This window comes from Metopolophium dirhodum, chromosome 1 (genome assembly GCF_019925205.1).
Source record: "Metopolophium dirhodum isolate CAU chromosome 1, ASM1992520v1, whole genome shotgun sequence".
Lineage (NCBI taxonomy): Eukaryota > Metazoa > Arthropoda > Insecta > Hemiptera > Aphididae > Metopolophium > Metopolophium dirhodum.
The window spans coordinates 80,978,881-80,997,204 of record NC_083560.1 but is presented as its reverse complement, the minus strand read 5'-3'; the positions used below and the strand labels follow the sequence as shown (position 1 = coordinate 80,997,204).

At 31.2% G+C, this 18,324-nt stretch overlaps 1 protein-coding gene across 1 annotated transcript; it reads right to left on the bottom strand.

Moving 5' to 3' along the window:
• Window positions 1-1,890: 1,890 nt before the first annotated feature.
• Window positions 1,891-11,041, bottom strand: LOC132935568 (ecdysone 20-monooxygenase-like). The gene is made up of 11 exons (XM_061002163.1): window positions 10,772-11,041; window positions 8,037-8,171; window positions 6,747-6,878; window positions 5,262-5,460; window positions 4,736-4,926; window positions 4,455-4,650; window positions 4,240-4,396; window positions 3,066-3,232; window positions 2,915-2,993; window positions 2,640-2,837; window positions 1,891-2,571 (listed from the first exon to the last, which is right to left on the bottom strand). Exons 2-11 carry the CDS (start codon window positions 8,167-8,169, stop codon window positions 2,464-2,466), a joined length of 1,560 nt encoding a protein of 519 aa, XP_060858146.1. The 5' UTR covers window positions 8,170-8,171; window positions 10,772-11,041; the 3' UTR covers window positions 1,891-2,463.
• Window positions 11,042-18,324: the final 7,283 nt, after the last annotated feature.

The following is an 18,324-nucleotide window of genomic DNA, read 5'->3' as shown; positions in this document are numbered from 1 at the left end:
AAAATGAAAATAATTTTTGGAGGATAATGAGAATAGCCTCCTCAGGGTGTCCTCTGGGTAATGCTAAATGGTTCTCAAAAATATCATGTGCATATTTTTATTCGGGTCGAGTTAAAACGTCAATTATTTTTATCTGTAAGAACCCTGGACTGAGCTTACACCTGAATAATTTTTACCTGTACAAAACACGGGCTCTACAATTTCCCCTCAACCGTACCAAGTGACCTAGAACCGGCTGAGTTTAGTCCTCAAGCTGGGACGCAAGTTACCCGTTGAATGTACCTACCACCTGTAAAATATACTTTTTGCAACTACACTTTCGTCACCCTGCCAACCCCTCGACTGTTATTTACATAATTCCTAGAACTAATCGTGGAACATGAAAACTGAAATTAGTTCTAGAATAAGAGCAAGGACTCTAAAAAACAATTTGTGATAAAAACTCAGGACAAGCGTTTATTAACTTATAGGTAAACGGACACTACTTTAGAATACTTCCGACGAGTAACAAACCATACTAGACTAATGCGGTTAGAAATATCAGAGGTAGACATATAAATAAAGTCTAATTTATAACCAAACATATTATGCATGCTCTGTAGTTTCTCAAGCCTATATCGATTAGATATATGTAAACCAGGGCTTGAAATCGATTGAAATAATTTCGGTTTCGGTTTTGAATACCGGTTTCTAAATTTTTGGGTTTCAACTTAGCAATACTGGTATTAAGAAATTTCGGTTTCGTAACGAACATTCTAGGATTGAAAGATACAAATATAGCGCATTCGAGTATTTTCAGGGGGCTGTGTTGTCTATACAATTGCCATTGTTTGTCCCGTATTGTCTGTCAAATAATATAGTATTTGCTAGTAACTATAATTTATATCATTACTATTAATAAAGCAACTAATAATTTTGCGAAGAATGAAATGGTTATCAACATTTTAATTATGATCTCAATTTTATTATGAGTATGAATTATGCGTATTAATGGAATTTAAGTATTTAAAAACACGTCAATTAAAAATTAAAAATAACGGTTTTCAATTTTTTTTTGGTTTCGGTTTTAAATTATAACACCAGTATCAATTTTTTCCGGTTTCGTGTTTGACTTTAATACCGGTATCCATTTTTTTTCGGGTTTGGTTTTAAAACGGCTTATACCGGTTTCTGAAATCGGTTTTGAAAACGGTTTCAAGCCCTGATGTAAACACATGCTTACATCCATAGTATATTATCATATCATATATTTTATTACTTAAACAAAAATTAATTTGTCATACCGTTTAAAACGTACACTTGCTGTGGCGTCTCACTCTTAGAAGAATCATATTCGAATAGGTCATACTATATTTTTACGTATTACGTCACCCTATCCCCTACACTTCCTTTTTCTATAATTTTTACTTTTAATTTTCCATTTTTAACTTTTCGCATTTTTATTCTACTACAGTATAATATTATGTATTTAAGTACCAGTCGGTGGCTACTGGCTTACCTTATATTTGTTTTCTACATTAACACGAAGTCCCACCACATAGCTAGTTGTATGTGTGTAACTATTTTTTGTCTACTTAACAAATTGTATAATAACAAATAACAGTACTTTGCCACTTCGGTCTGCTACAAAATATATGTGTGCCAAAGTCATCAATATTATTACTATACAATATATTATAGAAATACATAAAATATTCATTATATTGTGTTTTTTATAAATAAACATTATTTATTGTATTAAGAAAGTGATGATTCAATTATAATTGACAACTATAATTCAATGGATAATATTTTATTCAATGCAAGACAGTAGGTAGGTACATAGCTCTTTGTTACAATAACTATTATTGTTTTATTATTATATTTTATAAATAAGGATTATTTGGCAAATAGAAGGTATTATTTTTTAATAAATTAAACTATTATTAACGACAGTTTTATAATACAACTGAGTATCAAATATTGTTGATATGTATATGATTATATTATAATTTATAAATAATAACAATATGAATTTGGTAAAGGATACAAAATTTAAATTATACAATGAAACATGTACCTGTTATACCTACATCATGAATGGGCTTTAAGTAATATTTAGAATATTGAACTAACACAAGATGAATACAAAAATAAATTACTTGCATGCATTTGAAGGGGGAAATAAAAACAAATTTAATGAACTTTAAAATGAATATCTGTATATGAATATCATACATACAAAAATGGTTAGTTTATATTATAATATAATATAATTATATACATGATATATAATATATGACATATGTATATACTAAAGCATAAATAAAAAAAAGTATAGACATAATGAGATAGGGTTAACGTTGTTGTTGAACGATAAATTATAATTAAGTGAACGTTATAATATTAATTATTATTTAATATACCTACCTAGGCGCAGTACTAAATTATAGCAATTTTAGTTTAATAAAGTATTTAATAACATCAATTAATTCTATCGCGTAGAATAAAATTCGCGTTAACGGGTGTCAAAATAAATTCAAATTCAGTTTTCAGTTGTCCCTTATAGCCGATGTGAAATTGCTTGACCATCTATAAAACAAAGTTATAATTTAATAGTTGTTATTTTCAACTCGATGTAAACGTTATATTTTGCGGACCTTTGCTAAAACAATTTTGAGTTCTAATTCTACGAATAGCTTCCCCGGACATATTCGTTCGCCATAGCCAAATGGCGCTACCAAGAACAGTGAATCGTACGTCTTCTTTTCCATCCATCTTTCCGGGATGTACGAAGTCGCGTCTTTGAAATTCCTTTCGTCCAAACACGCCAACCCCGTGTGCATCAACACGACGGTCTAAAGTAAAAAAAATATTCGTATACCTACTCGCAAAACAATAATTATGAAAAAAAAACATGACACCAAAATTTTACCCCTTTTGGCAAACAGTAATCGTCGTATATTATTTTCGATTCCAAAACTCTTGCAATACATGGAGCAGTGGGTTTAAATCTGGAGAACACGATATGAATTAATAAGCGTATCAATAACAATTTTTTTTTATCAGGATATTAACGCGATTACCTGTGAGCTTCCATTATACATGCATTCAAATATTTGGCTTTTTTTAAATGTTCATTGGTAATAGGTGTACCCGTCGGAGCCAACCGTGATATCTCGTTGTATAACTTTTCCTGTACTTCCGGATGTTTGGCGATCAGGTACAATAAAAATACCAGGGTGTTTCCGAACTAAAAAACGTGCGTACAAAACTTTATAGCATTTATATATTTATTGATTCGTTTGCAGGTACAAATGAATGTCAGTTTATTGTAGTGTAAATGTAAACGCATAGCAGCACTCTGCACTTCTTAAATTCGTTGCAGGACACGGCGGGCTATAGGTACTACTTACTACTTCAAAGCAGACAAAATAATCGAAGAACACTAGTTTAAGGTATCTACGTCTATGAAATATATGACGTATTTGTTATGACACGTAATATAATATATGTGAACATTATTAATGATATGAATGTTTTGAATATTTTTCAAAATGTTCAAATTACATTGATTTCCATGAAGGTGCGCCCTGCATCGTTTACCACAGGAAATAGTACAACTATTATTGTACCTATGAGTTTATATAATATATTAGAAATACTGTTCTACAAAAACGAAATTTTAAATAATTTTCATTGGATTTAATTTCAAAAGCGCAGAAAAAATTATATTTGCTTGATGGAGACCAGATTTGAATGCTTGATGCCGCGATTGACATAATTTTGGGAATCTAAGTTCTTCAAGCCTTATCATATCGATCGATACCAATATTCCTGCAGATAGTTAATTAATAGGTATAATAATTATAATCAATATATTATGTCAAAATGGATTAAAACTAGAACCTAGGTACTACACTACTACATTATTTATTACTATTAATGATTGCACTCAGCTACTGCAGCACACAAAATAAACTATTATTATCATTTTCACTATCGGTCATTATTAGTTTTAGATTTCAACATTGTCGTTTGCGTAAAAGATACGGTTGTGAATAATGTAAGGCATTTGATTATGGCATGGCATGACCATGCACTTTCAATAGTGGTGGGGGGGGGGGGGTGTTTAATGTGTTCAAGTAATAATACATTTAAATAATAAAGTGCTTTATGGGACAATGTGAGCGAGGCGACATATAACTACTAGCCCCTTCCCCCTTGGCACACCACTGCCGTATGCTGATATATTATTACTGTTTTTATTCCTGCGGCGATGAAGTCGATAATCACGGCTATCTTTTCTTTCATATCCAAGTTTGACGACCGTAGTATGGACCTGAACACGCTGCTTTCGGATGTGCCAGACTGTGTTTCGTCGTTCAACGCCGAGTCTATGACTTCGGACATAATTCTAGAAAAATTCACAACGTGTTTATTTGGCTTGTTATTCTTCTACAAGTTGAACTTACTCATATAAGGTGTCATCACTCGCTGTGAATTCCTTGTACGCCTTGGTCGATTTTATTTTCCAGAATGGAAACCCGTAAAACGCTTCATGAGATGCCCGAAACTGACTGGTCACGGCATCTACCAGCCGCGTAGCTGTTTCGCTAACCAATCCGTCTAAAAATCCGTTTTTTCTACCAAAAATCAACATACAAGTACCTACGATAGATAACACGTCATGGAATTAGCACAACAATAACATAACGATTAACGTCTGCCAACAGTATGGTCCGATCACACATACTTTCAAGGCCCATTCTATTGCTAAAGTCTTCAAACCCTTTCACCACGTTATTCCTGTTTCTCGCTTGGCAGAGCAGATGTATAAAATCATCTGCCAAGCCTTTCATTTTCGGGAAGCAGCCTTGAACAACACCAGGGGAAGTCAGCTTGGGCGTCAATCGCTTGCGTAATGAAGCCCAAACTACACCTTGTCTGCAACACGTGTACGGTGTACATACTTGTCATTAGAATAGTTTTTCAGGTACAGATTATATTATTATATTGCAAATAAAAATTTAGTAGGTAGCTAAAATAATATAAAACTCTAATAAACTCTGAACTTAAATTTCTCGAAACAAAAATAATTGTGATTTAATTCACATTTATATTCTATAATAATTATTATTCGTATCGCCGAGGTCTCATTTTCAAAAACATTTTATAATCCTATTACCTATGCGTAAATTATAACTCTAAATCTGCGTTCTCACGAATTAAAATTAAGTAACTTGAATTCAATTTTATCAATTTTATACACAACTACGTACTCGTTAACAACGCCTGTATTTGTGTAGCGATCTGGTCGGGACCTTCTGTAGTTTGCAGTTACTTCATTTGGAGGTCGGATGGGGTACTTTCCGCTTTGTATAAGTACTTTTTCAATGCAATCTCTGTTTATGACACTTATAACTGGTACGTTCCACAATGCTTCTTCGCGAATAATATCCCCAAACCAGAAAAACATGTCTGTGAAAATATTTATATACTGATAACTGATGTCTGATGTACTTAATTCGTATAATGAAATGTGATGATCTATCTCAATATTCATAAGCGTAACGCATAAATATGGTTCTGGGGGGGTTGGGGGGGGGGGGGGGGGGTAGAAGGGCACTAGAAATAAAAATTAAACTATGTTTTAAATTTTTTCATATTGTTTTTCAAATACATTTTAGACCCAAGAATATTTTTTTATTTTTAGGACAAATTCTAAATGGACTGCTTTATCAAAAGTATAGATATTGTTAGTTTAATAGAATTGACCTATCAATTTTAAACTGTTAAAAAGAAATATGACACAAAACAATTATTTAAATAGAAGTTTTACTTTAATAAAAGTTGAACGGAACAATAATTACGGTCGCGTGAATAAACTTAATGAACCAAAATAATTTATTTTGTTTTTAAATTAATTATGAGCATTATAAAATATTAATATTTTACATATTCATAACTAACTTAAAAATTAAAATATAGAACAAAAACCAACGAGAAAACACAAGTAATGTTGTTACATTAATGTTTTATTATAGGTCAATTCTCTCTAATTTTTAATCTAACAATACAAAATTGGAACTTCTGGATTTCGATACATTATGCAGCGTTAGTAAGACAGAGGCAAAGATAACTTGGAAATATAGGCTAAGATATTCTATTCTAACACTAATAAAAATTGAATTTGCTGCTTAATAATATATAAAAATTAAAAACTTATAATATTTCATTATCATGCATAAAGAATATTCCCTATAGATGATAAATATTTTGTTTGCTTTACTTCAATGTACATATTAGGTATACTAATTAGTAAATTATTATTATAATATCGTCATTGACAGCCGACAGGAACAAACCTCCTATGTGCCTAATTTATGGTTTTGAGGTTTTGGTTTCTCTGGATTCGGAAAAAAATAATTTATTTACGAATAAAATCACCCAATGTGCATCGTAGAATTAATGACAAATAATAAAGAAATTCTACTATAGTGTGTTAATTACATTATATGTTCTACCTCCATCGTAATGAAATAACACCTATTTGCTTTTTTATTTTAAATGTATTTTCGTCTCCTGAAAATTCGGGTTTTTGCACATGGGATGGTTTTTCCTGTCAACGATGATAATATGTAGGGACCCAATAATGTTTTTTTCATCAATCACGCGCGTCATGCGTAACTACTCAGCGTGGGCCCCAAATTAAATAATCGTATACCTAATTTTTTTATATATTAAACTTAATTGTTATAGTATACCTTTGTATCCCAAGTGAACGGCATTCAGTTTATACAAACCGAATTTCGAATAAATCCACCTGGTTCCAATAATAGGAAACGATCTTGGTCCTGGAATATCCGCAACTGTTTTGTATATTTTTCGTCGATTATCTGGAAAAAATATCAATATTTTTGTCATTAATTCAAGCAGTAAAGACTTTAGCTTGAACAAAAAAATGTTGCTCAATCCAAAAACCAAAACGTCTTTTATATTAATTTTAAAGCTATAGGATAAACTATGTCTCACTATTATTATTAATATCACTATAGTTATAACTTATAACTATAATTAATATTTATTATCTGCATTATATTTTGTATGTAGGTACCTATATTAAATTAATAGATGAGCTGTAATAAATTTATTGGTTGAAACCTAATAAAAAAAATAAATAAATATTATATACTTTAGTTATCGTTGTAAACTGTAATTGTTAACCTGACAAATAATTAGTGTATAACGTATACTTCGGTATGTAATTTAATAATATTGAAAAGTTATATAACTCATAAATTTAGTCTAGAAATTCACTAGGCTAAACCGGTGTGAAAAATAATGCATGCTATGTATGTTCATGTATGTTGATTGTTGAATAATTTGACAATTGGGGTGCGTATCCAGGATGTGGCAGAGTGGGCTTAGCCAACGATACATTAAACAAATTTAATTTAATTGATAGGTATATTAATTAATATATATTATATTAACATATACTTTCTTATACGCATAACATCGTTCACTAAACCTAAATATAGCATAAATACAAAAATTCACATAAAAAAGCTATAGTAGGGTTAAATATTTATAACAGTAAATATCATAAAATAAAATATGAATATATAATAGATATACCAGCGGCAGCTACCCCGTTACAAATAATGTCGTCCATTAATAATGGAACAATTTAATTTGTATGGATATGAAATTAGGTAATTATGTTATTAATAATTATTCATTTTTCATGATAAAAAAAATAAAAAATTACAATGCTTAGATAACAGAATAAGATAATACTACTATCCATATGATCTAAGTCACAATCTATATATATAACAAGTATGGTACAGCTAATACGCTGGACCATTACAATAGGTAGATCGTAGATAAGTAGATTCTATTTTACAACATTTTTACAATAGAGTTCTTATACAGTTATACTTAATTTTGTAGGTTAAGTGAAGTGAGTCTTATAATTTAAAAATAAAAATGAAGTACAGTGAGATTGGTCTCGTGTGAAATTCAATCATATTGAATCCAAGTAGACTTACCAGCAGGATTTTTGAATTTTCGATAAATACCAATGGTGTACTTCGATACGAAATTTACCAGGGCTGTGACGCATGCTAGGATTATGAAACAGGTGGCTTTGATGCTGGTCCAAATTTTTTTCAGTAGCGCCATACCTGTGAAAAATAACAGTTATTTAAATGGGTTAAGCGTGACACACGAATACCTACTTATACTGTGTGTATCGGAGTTCAAGAATACTGTTTATGTAAAATATTAAAATATTGTCAATAAGATTAAGACCGGCAAAAAAAAAACAGGAACATTCGTCAGTACGCAATTACAAGAGAAATCAGTACGAAATAAAGATAAAAACAAGACTATATATTGACTCACTTAAGCAGCTAACAACTGCTGTACGGACGTCAATGAGTTAGAATAATTAGTTCAGCAAGTTCAAGTCGTTACCGTGCTTCTATCGGTGCCTTTTAATATTACGGACTAAGATTTGTAATTGATTTTAGTAACCAAAGATCGTTGTTCATTTAACTAACAGGCAGTGTATGGTTTCGATAATAATTCCAATTTGTTGGTCACACGCTTTATCTATATTATTGTAAAAAACGGTTGTTCAGTAAACAGAAAAGTTCCAAACGCGTGGTAAAATATAGCGTTGTACGTATGCGTAAAAATACCAAAATCGTGAACTTTTTAAGGCTATAACTTAAAAATTAATAATTTCGTCAATTCATTTTTGCAACATCGTTCTTAACTAGTTGTAATACATAGGTTTTTGAAAAATTCTATGGGGCGCTAAACTAGATTTGTTCCCAATAAATTATTATAATTATATGTACATATTATATTATATTTGTAAAACGTCTATGGGGGAGTACGATGACTAAATTACGGCCTGGAGGCAGTATTTGACGACGTCGAAGCACAAAGTCCTACGTCCACGTAAAACGAATTCAACATTACACATTATTTACCACTTTTTTAAAAGTTAAATTAATTAATTTATATACTAAAAATCTTACTATATAGTACTATATATTGCGTTGATTTAAACACCAGGCATGAACTTATATTGGTCTATTCATATTTATATTTATAATCAAGAAAACACTAATGTATTTTTTTTACTGTCTACCAATTTTCTACTACATCCTTGAAACGCCATTTTATCCAATCATAATATTTTAATATAATATATTCTCAACAAATTAAATAAGGTATAAGGTAGGTAAATGACTAAACAATATCTAGTATAATAATTAATACCAATATAAGTAATATTTAAAAGTTTAAAAGTTATAGCGGTAACCAAACTTCCACAATATATACCTAGTATACATTTACCTAGTATAGTATATAGTAGACCAAAAATCTAATGATATTAACAGCGTGCACCAAACCAAAGAGATTATAATAATATTATATAGGTACATCGTTTGCAACTAAACGAGGTCAGTTTACACTTTTACACCAATCTAATAATAATTTAGCTGTGGAACAGAAACCACAATGTATAAAGCTTATATTGCTTTTATTAATACTAAATGAACCCCAACTTATTAGGTAACACACTTTATCCGTCTTTTATTTATATTCTAGTGTTCTACTCCTACTCTGTCGGCACAGTGGTGTTATAATATCACATATGTTATCATTTATCATACCTATATATTATGTTCATTAATTTAGATATTATACGAATATCTACACTTAAGCTATACGTTAAATCAATAAAAAAAACCTTGTTACTTGAATAGCGGCGTAAGCCCGCGTACAGGTGACGACGACCGGAAATGATATGTGTGACTGAATATAAATCGGATATTTTTTAAGTCAAAAAATACTGTCGATCAGAATATACTAATTATTAATTTGAAAGATGGTCCGGCGTAGTGGTGCTTGTGCAAACTATCTGAAATCCGTCTGAAAAATAGGCTGTTCGGGGCTCTCCTATATAGTGGGCTTATAGGCCCCCTCTACATGACTAGTACCTTATAATAGTGCTTCCGCTCCCACCTTCTGTGTGGTCAATTTCCCAAATTAGTATTTGCTATACCCACGTTACTGCATGTGTGGTATTGGATTTGCAGTTGTACCCGTAGCTGGCCTATTCTATGATCAACGCAGGGTTTCATTAATCTTGTAGTTTTGTCATAGTGCCATGTTAGACTATTAAGATCTACCTACTAAACCCGAGGACTTCCCCATTGTTCATATTTTACTATTGCATTATAAACCTTTGTGGTTGGCCCTTTTGGCTTTTACCATATGTGGTCTATACTAAAATGTTATACCTAATCGTTAATAATAACTATTGCTTTCCCAGGATCTAATCATAATGCTAAGATGATCCCTAATATTATTTTATTTTAATATATTATAATTACGCGTAAGGTGGCGTATGGAGCGCTTGGATCGAAGTGATCCCAAGATTTTCCCCAATAAAAAAACGATTGACAGAATCAATGAAATCCAAAATGCATACAGAATTAAAGCTATTCATAATAGATGCTTAGGTAGGTATAAGTAAAGTAAATAAAGAAGTGTTAAAAAACTTTTTTCCGTCTATTATGTCTATTCTAGTTCAATTCTGTCAGTACAAGTGGTGTTATAATATCACAATAATATATAATACCATATAGTATCACATAATATTATCATTTATCATCCCTATATAATATGTTCATTAATTTAAATATTTTATCAATATCTACACTTAAACCATGCGTTAATTAAATAAAAAAAACAATCTGGTTACTTGTTTAGAGTACGCTCTCTGACAACTGGTGATGACGATGACAGGACAGGATTATAGTGATTGAATGTAAAATTCAATAAGATCGACTCTTATAATTGTATTTCCACTGTTTATTTTTATTAATTTCACAACGATGTTAAACTTTTGATTAAAATTCAAGAAGAAATAGAATACTCGGTTCAACAAATGTTAAAAATATATGATTCCCTTGGATATTTTCCAAGTTCAAAAATATTGTCGTTCGAAAACTTTTAAGTCCGAATTATTAATTTGAAAGATGGTATGGCGTGGAGGTGTTTGTAATAACTATCTGAAATCACGTATGATAAATGGTCCGATCGGGGATCCCTTATATAGTGAGCTTATCCCTCTACTTGACTTGTTTTACTAACCAAAGTTCGTTTATCGATTAACTAGTAGACAGTGTGTGCGGGTTCGATAACAATTCCGATTTATATACACACTTTATCTATTGCATAATATAATAAAGAAAAATTAAACTAGCACGTGTTCAAACTAATAGTTCATTGCCCCACAATAACAGGCTAATGACCTCAGTTGTCGAAGCATTAATTCCCCGAAAAATAATAAATATTAGCTATAAGTAAATAATTTATATATATTATAATAAGGCTGTGGGAGGATCGATTAACTCGTGGCAATGTGTGCAGGTTTGATAACAATATTCCGATTTATACACACGCTTTATCTATTGCATAATGTGCTAAAACATAATATAATAAAAAATATAACACTCGCACGTGTTCAAACCAGAAGTTCATTCCCCCTACAATAACAGACTAATGACCTCCGTTGCCAAAGCCTTAATAACCCGAAAAAAATTAATATATTAGCTATATAGCTACAACATTTTCACTAAACTGACACTGGAAATGTGTACATTTAAATTTCACTATGATCCAAAAAGATATGGACTCGCCACGTGTGCTTAAAATATACCGGAAATACATAATATAGTAAACATTTAATAGGATATTGTAGACTAAAAATCGTATGATATTAACAGAGTGCATTGACCCTAACTATAAACATATTATAATTTATACACTCCCCGCACAATAACAGGCTAATGACCTCCACTTTCAAAGCCTTAATGCTCCGAAAAAAAAATAAAAATATATTAGCACTAACATAACGTTTTCACTGCACTGGCACTCCAAATGTGTACATTAAAATTTTGGTATGATCTAAGAAGATATGGCTCGCCACGAGTTCTAAAAATATACTGGAAGTACACAATCAAGTACCTATACCTTTAATAGAATATTGTAAAAAAAACAATCCGGTTACTTGTATAGCGTTGTACACCCGTGTATAGGTGACGACTGACGATGACCGGAATTGATGAGTGTGATTTAATATTTAAATATTTAAATTATTATGTAGGGCGCTAACTATGCTTTTATTGATATTATTATTTTTAAGTAAGTTATGACCTTTTTGAAACAGTACCCACATTTTAAAATGATCATAACTTACTTAAAAATAATGATATCAATAAAAAGTAAGAACCAAAGTGGTGGAACTCTAGAAAGTAATCTTACCTTTAAATTGTGTAATAGGTCACTTTACTCTAATATCAATATTAACAGCACACTATTGAAACTTGTGAACGAAAATGGAGACAACACATGGGGGTATGACGTTCTCCTAAGAGAACGCTGCACGGATATTTGGTGTATCCGTCTTACAAGTGCGTAACAAGCAAATGTATGCTCAGCAGAACATAACTAACTCCATTTGTTTAAAATTTAGAGTGAATTTACCTAGGTGGTAAGAACATTATCTATGTTTGTACGTGTGTTGTTTAGGATAATTCAGTTTTTATGTGAGTAATGGTCATTTTTAATTTACGTTACTTACATTATACACGCAAAACTTACAAAAAATTTAACTATTGTAAAAAACCCACATACAAACACGGATTATGTTCTTATTTAAACCTTATTGCTTTTATACCAAATTGTGCGAAGGTAATGGTAAACCACTTAAATGTGAACCATCTAAAAATTCTGTAAGAAACAGAAAATGGCCACAGTCTTTAAACTTAATAGCGTTTTTACTTGCCCTGGTAACATATTAAGGTTAACAATATTGCACTATTTATTTCATCGCAGTATTCATTTTTTGGTGAAAGAATATCAAATTGTGAAGAAATAGACATATTTTCACATTTTATTAAAAATAATATCTCCAAATACGTATTTTATTATAACACTTGATAATAACGATGGATTTATTTCAATTGAATGAATAGTCCGTGTCAGGATTTATTAGTGGGTATTCGCCACAAGAAATGACGAAATTGGAAATAGTGTAAATTTGTACTATTGGTTTTAATAAGAAAATTCCGACGACGACGATAACGCAACAGTATACATAGGATTGAGTGCGTGCATAATGTAAACGCGTATACACTCATGACAAAAAATGTTTTATTTAATACTAGCCATGCGTTGCAAGTGCTAAAGTTTAATTTTTCTATATAGAAACGCGCCTTATATTATGTATCTACGAACCATGTCAATGACCTTACAAACAACCAATAGATATCATATAAATTATTATGATATTAGTACGAACAACTACTTAATGTAGTAGTTCGCAATTATTAAACTGACGTCGTATGATGTACATACATACACGCAAATTGTATTTATTCTGGCAGCCCGATCTTTCTTTGGGAGATAAAATGTAAAAAATTAAAAACACAGTTGGCTGAATTGCTGAGTCGTGCACATACACTTTGTGTTGAAATGTGACAACGTTATCGGTGAAATTGTTGTGAGAAAGAGAGGTTTAACCAGTAGTTGTGGTGCAGCATAATGCAGACTCTTATAGTATAGATCATAATATTTTGTCATGTACGCCGCAGCAGTATTGTAGGAGACGTAGGAGTAGTGGGGCTGCGAGGGTCGTGAAGATGTGCGTGTGCGCACGTCGAACCACGTGCGTCGCAATACGCATCAAAAACGGGCCAACGACCCCAGCCACGCGCGCAAAAAAAAAACTGATCAATGACCCCAGACACGCGCAAAGAAAACTAGTCAACGCCCCAGCCACGCGCAAAGAAAACTGGTCGACGACCCCAGCCACGTGCAATGAAAACTGGTCAACGACCCCAGCACGCGCAGCAAAAACTGGCCAATGACCCCAGTAACGCGCTCGCCAAATACTGGGGTTAGCTATGGGTTCAAACTACACCGCTCCGCGATTGTGTTCATACAATAGGCAATTGGTTTTACATATTGTATGAAGACCACAGATTTTAAATGGCCACTAGAGTCGAGCCGGTCGCGTATTTACGAACCGTAACTGAATTCGGCCAAACAAGTAAGCACATCACTCAATGCTCACGGCACAATGCTAATTCGTTTTAATAATTTACAAATAATTAAAATTGAAGTTTTCTTGTTCCGTATTCTGTTCATCGTGAGTCATGTTAAGATGTCTAAAATGATTAGTTGGAGTTAATTAAATCTTTGGCTGATTTCTTGTCGAAAAATTGTTTAAAAAATCGTTCACTAATTGTATAATAACTACTTTGTAAATTGTAAACAAAGTCTAATTTCAACTATTTTGTAAATACATTGACAGCTGTATCTAATTGACAGCTGTGCCGCGCACAAACACACTGAGTGATGTACCTACTAGCTGCTTGGCCGAATTCAAATATGGTTCCTATAAATACGCTAACCTAACCGGCCAGTTTTCGTTTCGAAAACTTAATATTTTCAAAAACTATTTAATTGATAAATTTTTGGACTTTTTCATTAGATGGCTCATTTGCACACTGAGTACTTGGGTTTGAAAAAAAAATCATGAAATCAGTCCAGTAGAACTTAAAACATAGCTGTCCAAAGAAATCACCTCACGTATTAATAATGTATAAGGATAGTAAACCACATGCACCTATATGGCTATATGTATATGAATATCTTGTATGTATTATGTTTAATGTATAATATAATATAGGTAGTGACGTAGTTGTGCTGTGTCTACGCGCAGGTACCTTTTTTCGATGCATAAACATTCGTTGTTTGTTGTTCAATTGTATTCTTTGAGAACACACCGATATTCATCAGACATTCGAAAAAATAGGTAGGTTATCGTAAGTGGACCACCATAGTCACCATTACGTTAATATAGAATTATCGAACATATTTTTTTTTCCAAATCTGTTATTAATATAATTGCTTAGTCACGATAGCCGGTTCAAATAAATACGGTTGTAACTCAACTAAAATATTGGTCACAAAAATAGTCGAATTATTTAAAAATGTGTATAATAATGTTTATTAGTTAGCCAAAAAAGCAGAATTGAAATATATGAAGCTTGCACATAGTTATTGAGTGGTTTCCACTTATCGTGATCACACTGTATACTAGGTTAGTCCTAACGCAAATCACAAAAAATTATTCATCATTATAAACAATAGACACGAACGTGAAAGTGATAAATGGTAATACATACGCGTACGATGTTGACAACAACAATCGTTGCAAAAAAAGAAAAGTGGTGTAGTGATTCATCTCACCTGGGTTTTTGCTGGTTCCTCCTTGTGGTACTTGTTTCAGTTGTTATTCAAACAAACGATGTATAAACCAACGTGCGCGTAAACTGAATAATGTCACGGCGGGTTCCCAATGACGCGCTTATCGGAGGGTGTAACAAAAAAGGGCAAAATTAGGCGGAATTTGACGCGTACAACTGGTGAGCGCAAAGAGTACTAATGGTGACAACACAAATACAGGGCAGCGTATTACGACGCACAGTAGTTCAAAAATCAATATATTTGACCAATATTCGATATTTTGAATTTGAAAATACTCAAATTAAGATGATAAAATTCTTTTGTATATACTACTCAAAGCGTATAAATAAAAAAATATATATATAAAGCGTACTGCAAAATATTATTGGGTATGCTCAACAAAATAATATAAAAGTAGACAAATTATAGTTTTTTTTTCTTAAAAACTATGATATTTTGCCAATAATCGTCATAGTATATATATAGCAAAAAAATAAAATGAAATAAAATATAAGTGTTCGCCAATTTATCTTTAAGTTGGATAAGTTACAAAGATAGTATTTAATGACCCAATTATGAAGTTACAATTGTTATTAACCCGCATGAGGTCATTAAAATGTATAATGTTACAAATAATAAGATAGTAAACCTACCTATTAGCTCTTATAAACATACATATTTAATTAATTTTTCATTAAGTTACGACGATATTTACACCACCAGTTAAATCACAAAAATATCACCATGGTAATGCATAATTTCTCATATTTGCTTGTTACTTTTTAGTGAGCATATGAAGTTTAAAAGTTTGAAAATTTTAAATCGTAACATTCGGGTTTTCAAAACCGCTATTATTCGGTTTAATATTGGTAAAGGGGCCTCGCTACTGCCATCAATTTGAGCTGAAAAGACCTAAAGTATTGACAAAATTAAAATTAGTTAACGTTGTCTGATTTTGATTCTGAAAAAAAAATTTGAAATCATCAGAAAATTGTCTATAGATCCTACAAAGCACTTTGTAAAAACTAAATTTTATATTACTGTGAACTTTAATATTGAAAACTTGAAAATATCAACTTTTTCAAATCATAATTAAAATTAAAATTAATATTAAAAACGGAAAATATTTCGTACAATCTACAGACTATTTTCTACTAAATTCAAATATTTTTTCAGAAATTAGACAACGTTAACTAACTTTAATTTTTTCAAAATAAATGTATGTTTTTGAAAAATTTGTGAAATTTATATGGTTATTGAGTTATTGACATGTGCATGCGCGTATGAGAGAAGTTTCCGTCGATACCCGCATTTAATTTCACTCACACTAATAATAATTTACAACTAACACATAGATCCCGGGTGGCTATAACAAGATTAGAAATTGCCTAAAAGTTGCTTCTTAAATAATGACCGTAGCGAGGACCGTAACGGGTTTTGAGTAGTCAGGAAAAAACATAGCTTTTGATGATCCACCCCCCCCCCCCCCTATTATGAATAATAACATCAACAAAAAAACGTGAGAAGTACGTCGTAGTGTGATACAAATTACAAACATACAATTTACACTTGCGAAGTCGACGGATATAATAAAATGTTTAAAATAGGTAGGCCATATAGGGGCGTCGAGCCGTAGAGAAATAAAATAAAATAGAAATTATGATTTCACGATTTCCTTAAAACCGGTAAATATAGCTACGAATTACGATATTCGTTACTAATTAAGGTATAATGATACCGCTTGGGCAGTTGGTGCCAAATAATACTAGGTATTATTCTAGGTATACCGGTTTTAAATACCAGTTTAAACCGTTGAAAATCGAAGTCGATACCGAAACCGAAAACAAAATCGAAATCAAAATAGGAAAAAATCCAGGGCTTGAAATCGATTTCAAAATCGATTTTAAATATCGATAAAAATCGTTAAAAATATTTTAAAAAATCAAAAGTAATATCGAAATCATTAATGCTGGTTAATGATTTCCAAAATTTATATTAAAATTGAAAAAAAGTTGAAATCGATAATTTATATCAATATCGAAATCATATCATAATAATATCGATTTTAAAGAAATTACAAAAAACATTTAATTTAAAATTAAAAAGTATACAGGCATACAGCCATCAGGTCTATTTATATTTTATATTGTTAATAGGCACACGCATTGATATACTGGGTTATAAGTTATAGCATTGACTATTATATACTTACATAATGACCATATTGCGTATTATGCACAATAGTAATAACTAATTACTAGTAATAATTAATAACTTGTGTCTAATATTTTGTTTTCTTGAAAGTTAAAATAGAATCTTTATAATATAGTGTACCTACATATTATAGGATAAAAGGAATCAGCGTTCGACAGGCGATAGTTGTTGTTATTGCAAGTTTTATTTCCATACACACATTTAACTTATTATTAAGTAAAATGCTTGGAAAAATAATTTTTCCATTATCGTACATTATTTATTCCGTATATAGATATTTTGTATTATGGAGGTAAGATAATAATATCTTAGTGCGTGGCGCGTATGTTGTTAAGTTTAAACCAATAACCTAAAATACTAAAATAGTTTTAATAATTTAATTTGCTACGCGTCGTCAATCTCAATCATTACATTTTGTCGATTTGACTGTTCAGTTTGCTGAAGCTTGCCGTGTATGCCGCTCATGCCCGGTTATTAGTTATCACGTTGTAAAATTGTCATATTATATAATTTTAAATGGGTAGACCTCAAACTAATCCCGTGAAAAAATTATTTTTTTCTTACAATATTGACAAAAATGAGTCCGTATGTAAGATTGAAGGTAAAATTGAAAAAGCATAACAATCTATTGGGTAATATCTTTAATTTTGGTGGCTCTTAAGTGTTTTGTTATTAAAAAAGTCTAAACACTAGGTAAACGTTAGATCTTGGGCATTATTATTTAAATTTTAAATGGTTGCGACCAGGCCCGTATAACCAAATATTGCCGCCAGGGGCTAACCT

Bases quoted from the DNA above. Each gene is read 5' to 3' on its own strand.
- LOC132935568 (XM_061002163.1), bottom strand. From the start codon at position 8,169: ATGGCGCTACTGAAAAAAATTTGGACCAGCATCAAAGCCACCTGTTTC. The intron at 5,461-6,746 runs GTATACTATAAC...ATATTTTCACAG, and splicing joins CGTTCACTTGGGATACAAAG to ACATGTTTTTCTGGTTTGGG. The intron at 4,397-4,454 runs GTAAGTTCAACT...GAATTTTTCTAG, and splicing joins AGTGATGACACCTTATATGA to AATTATGTCCGAAGTCATAG.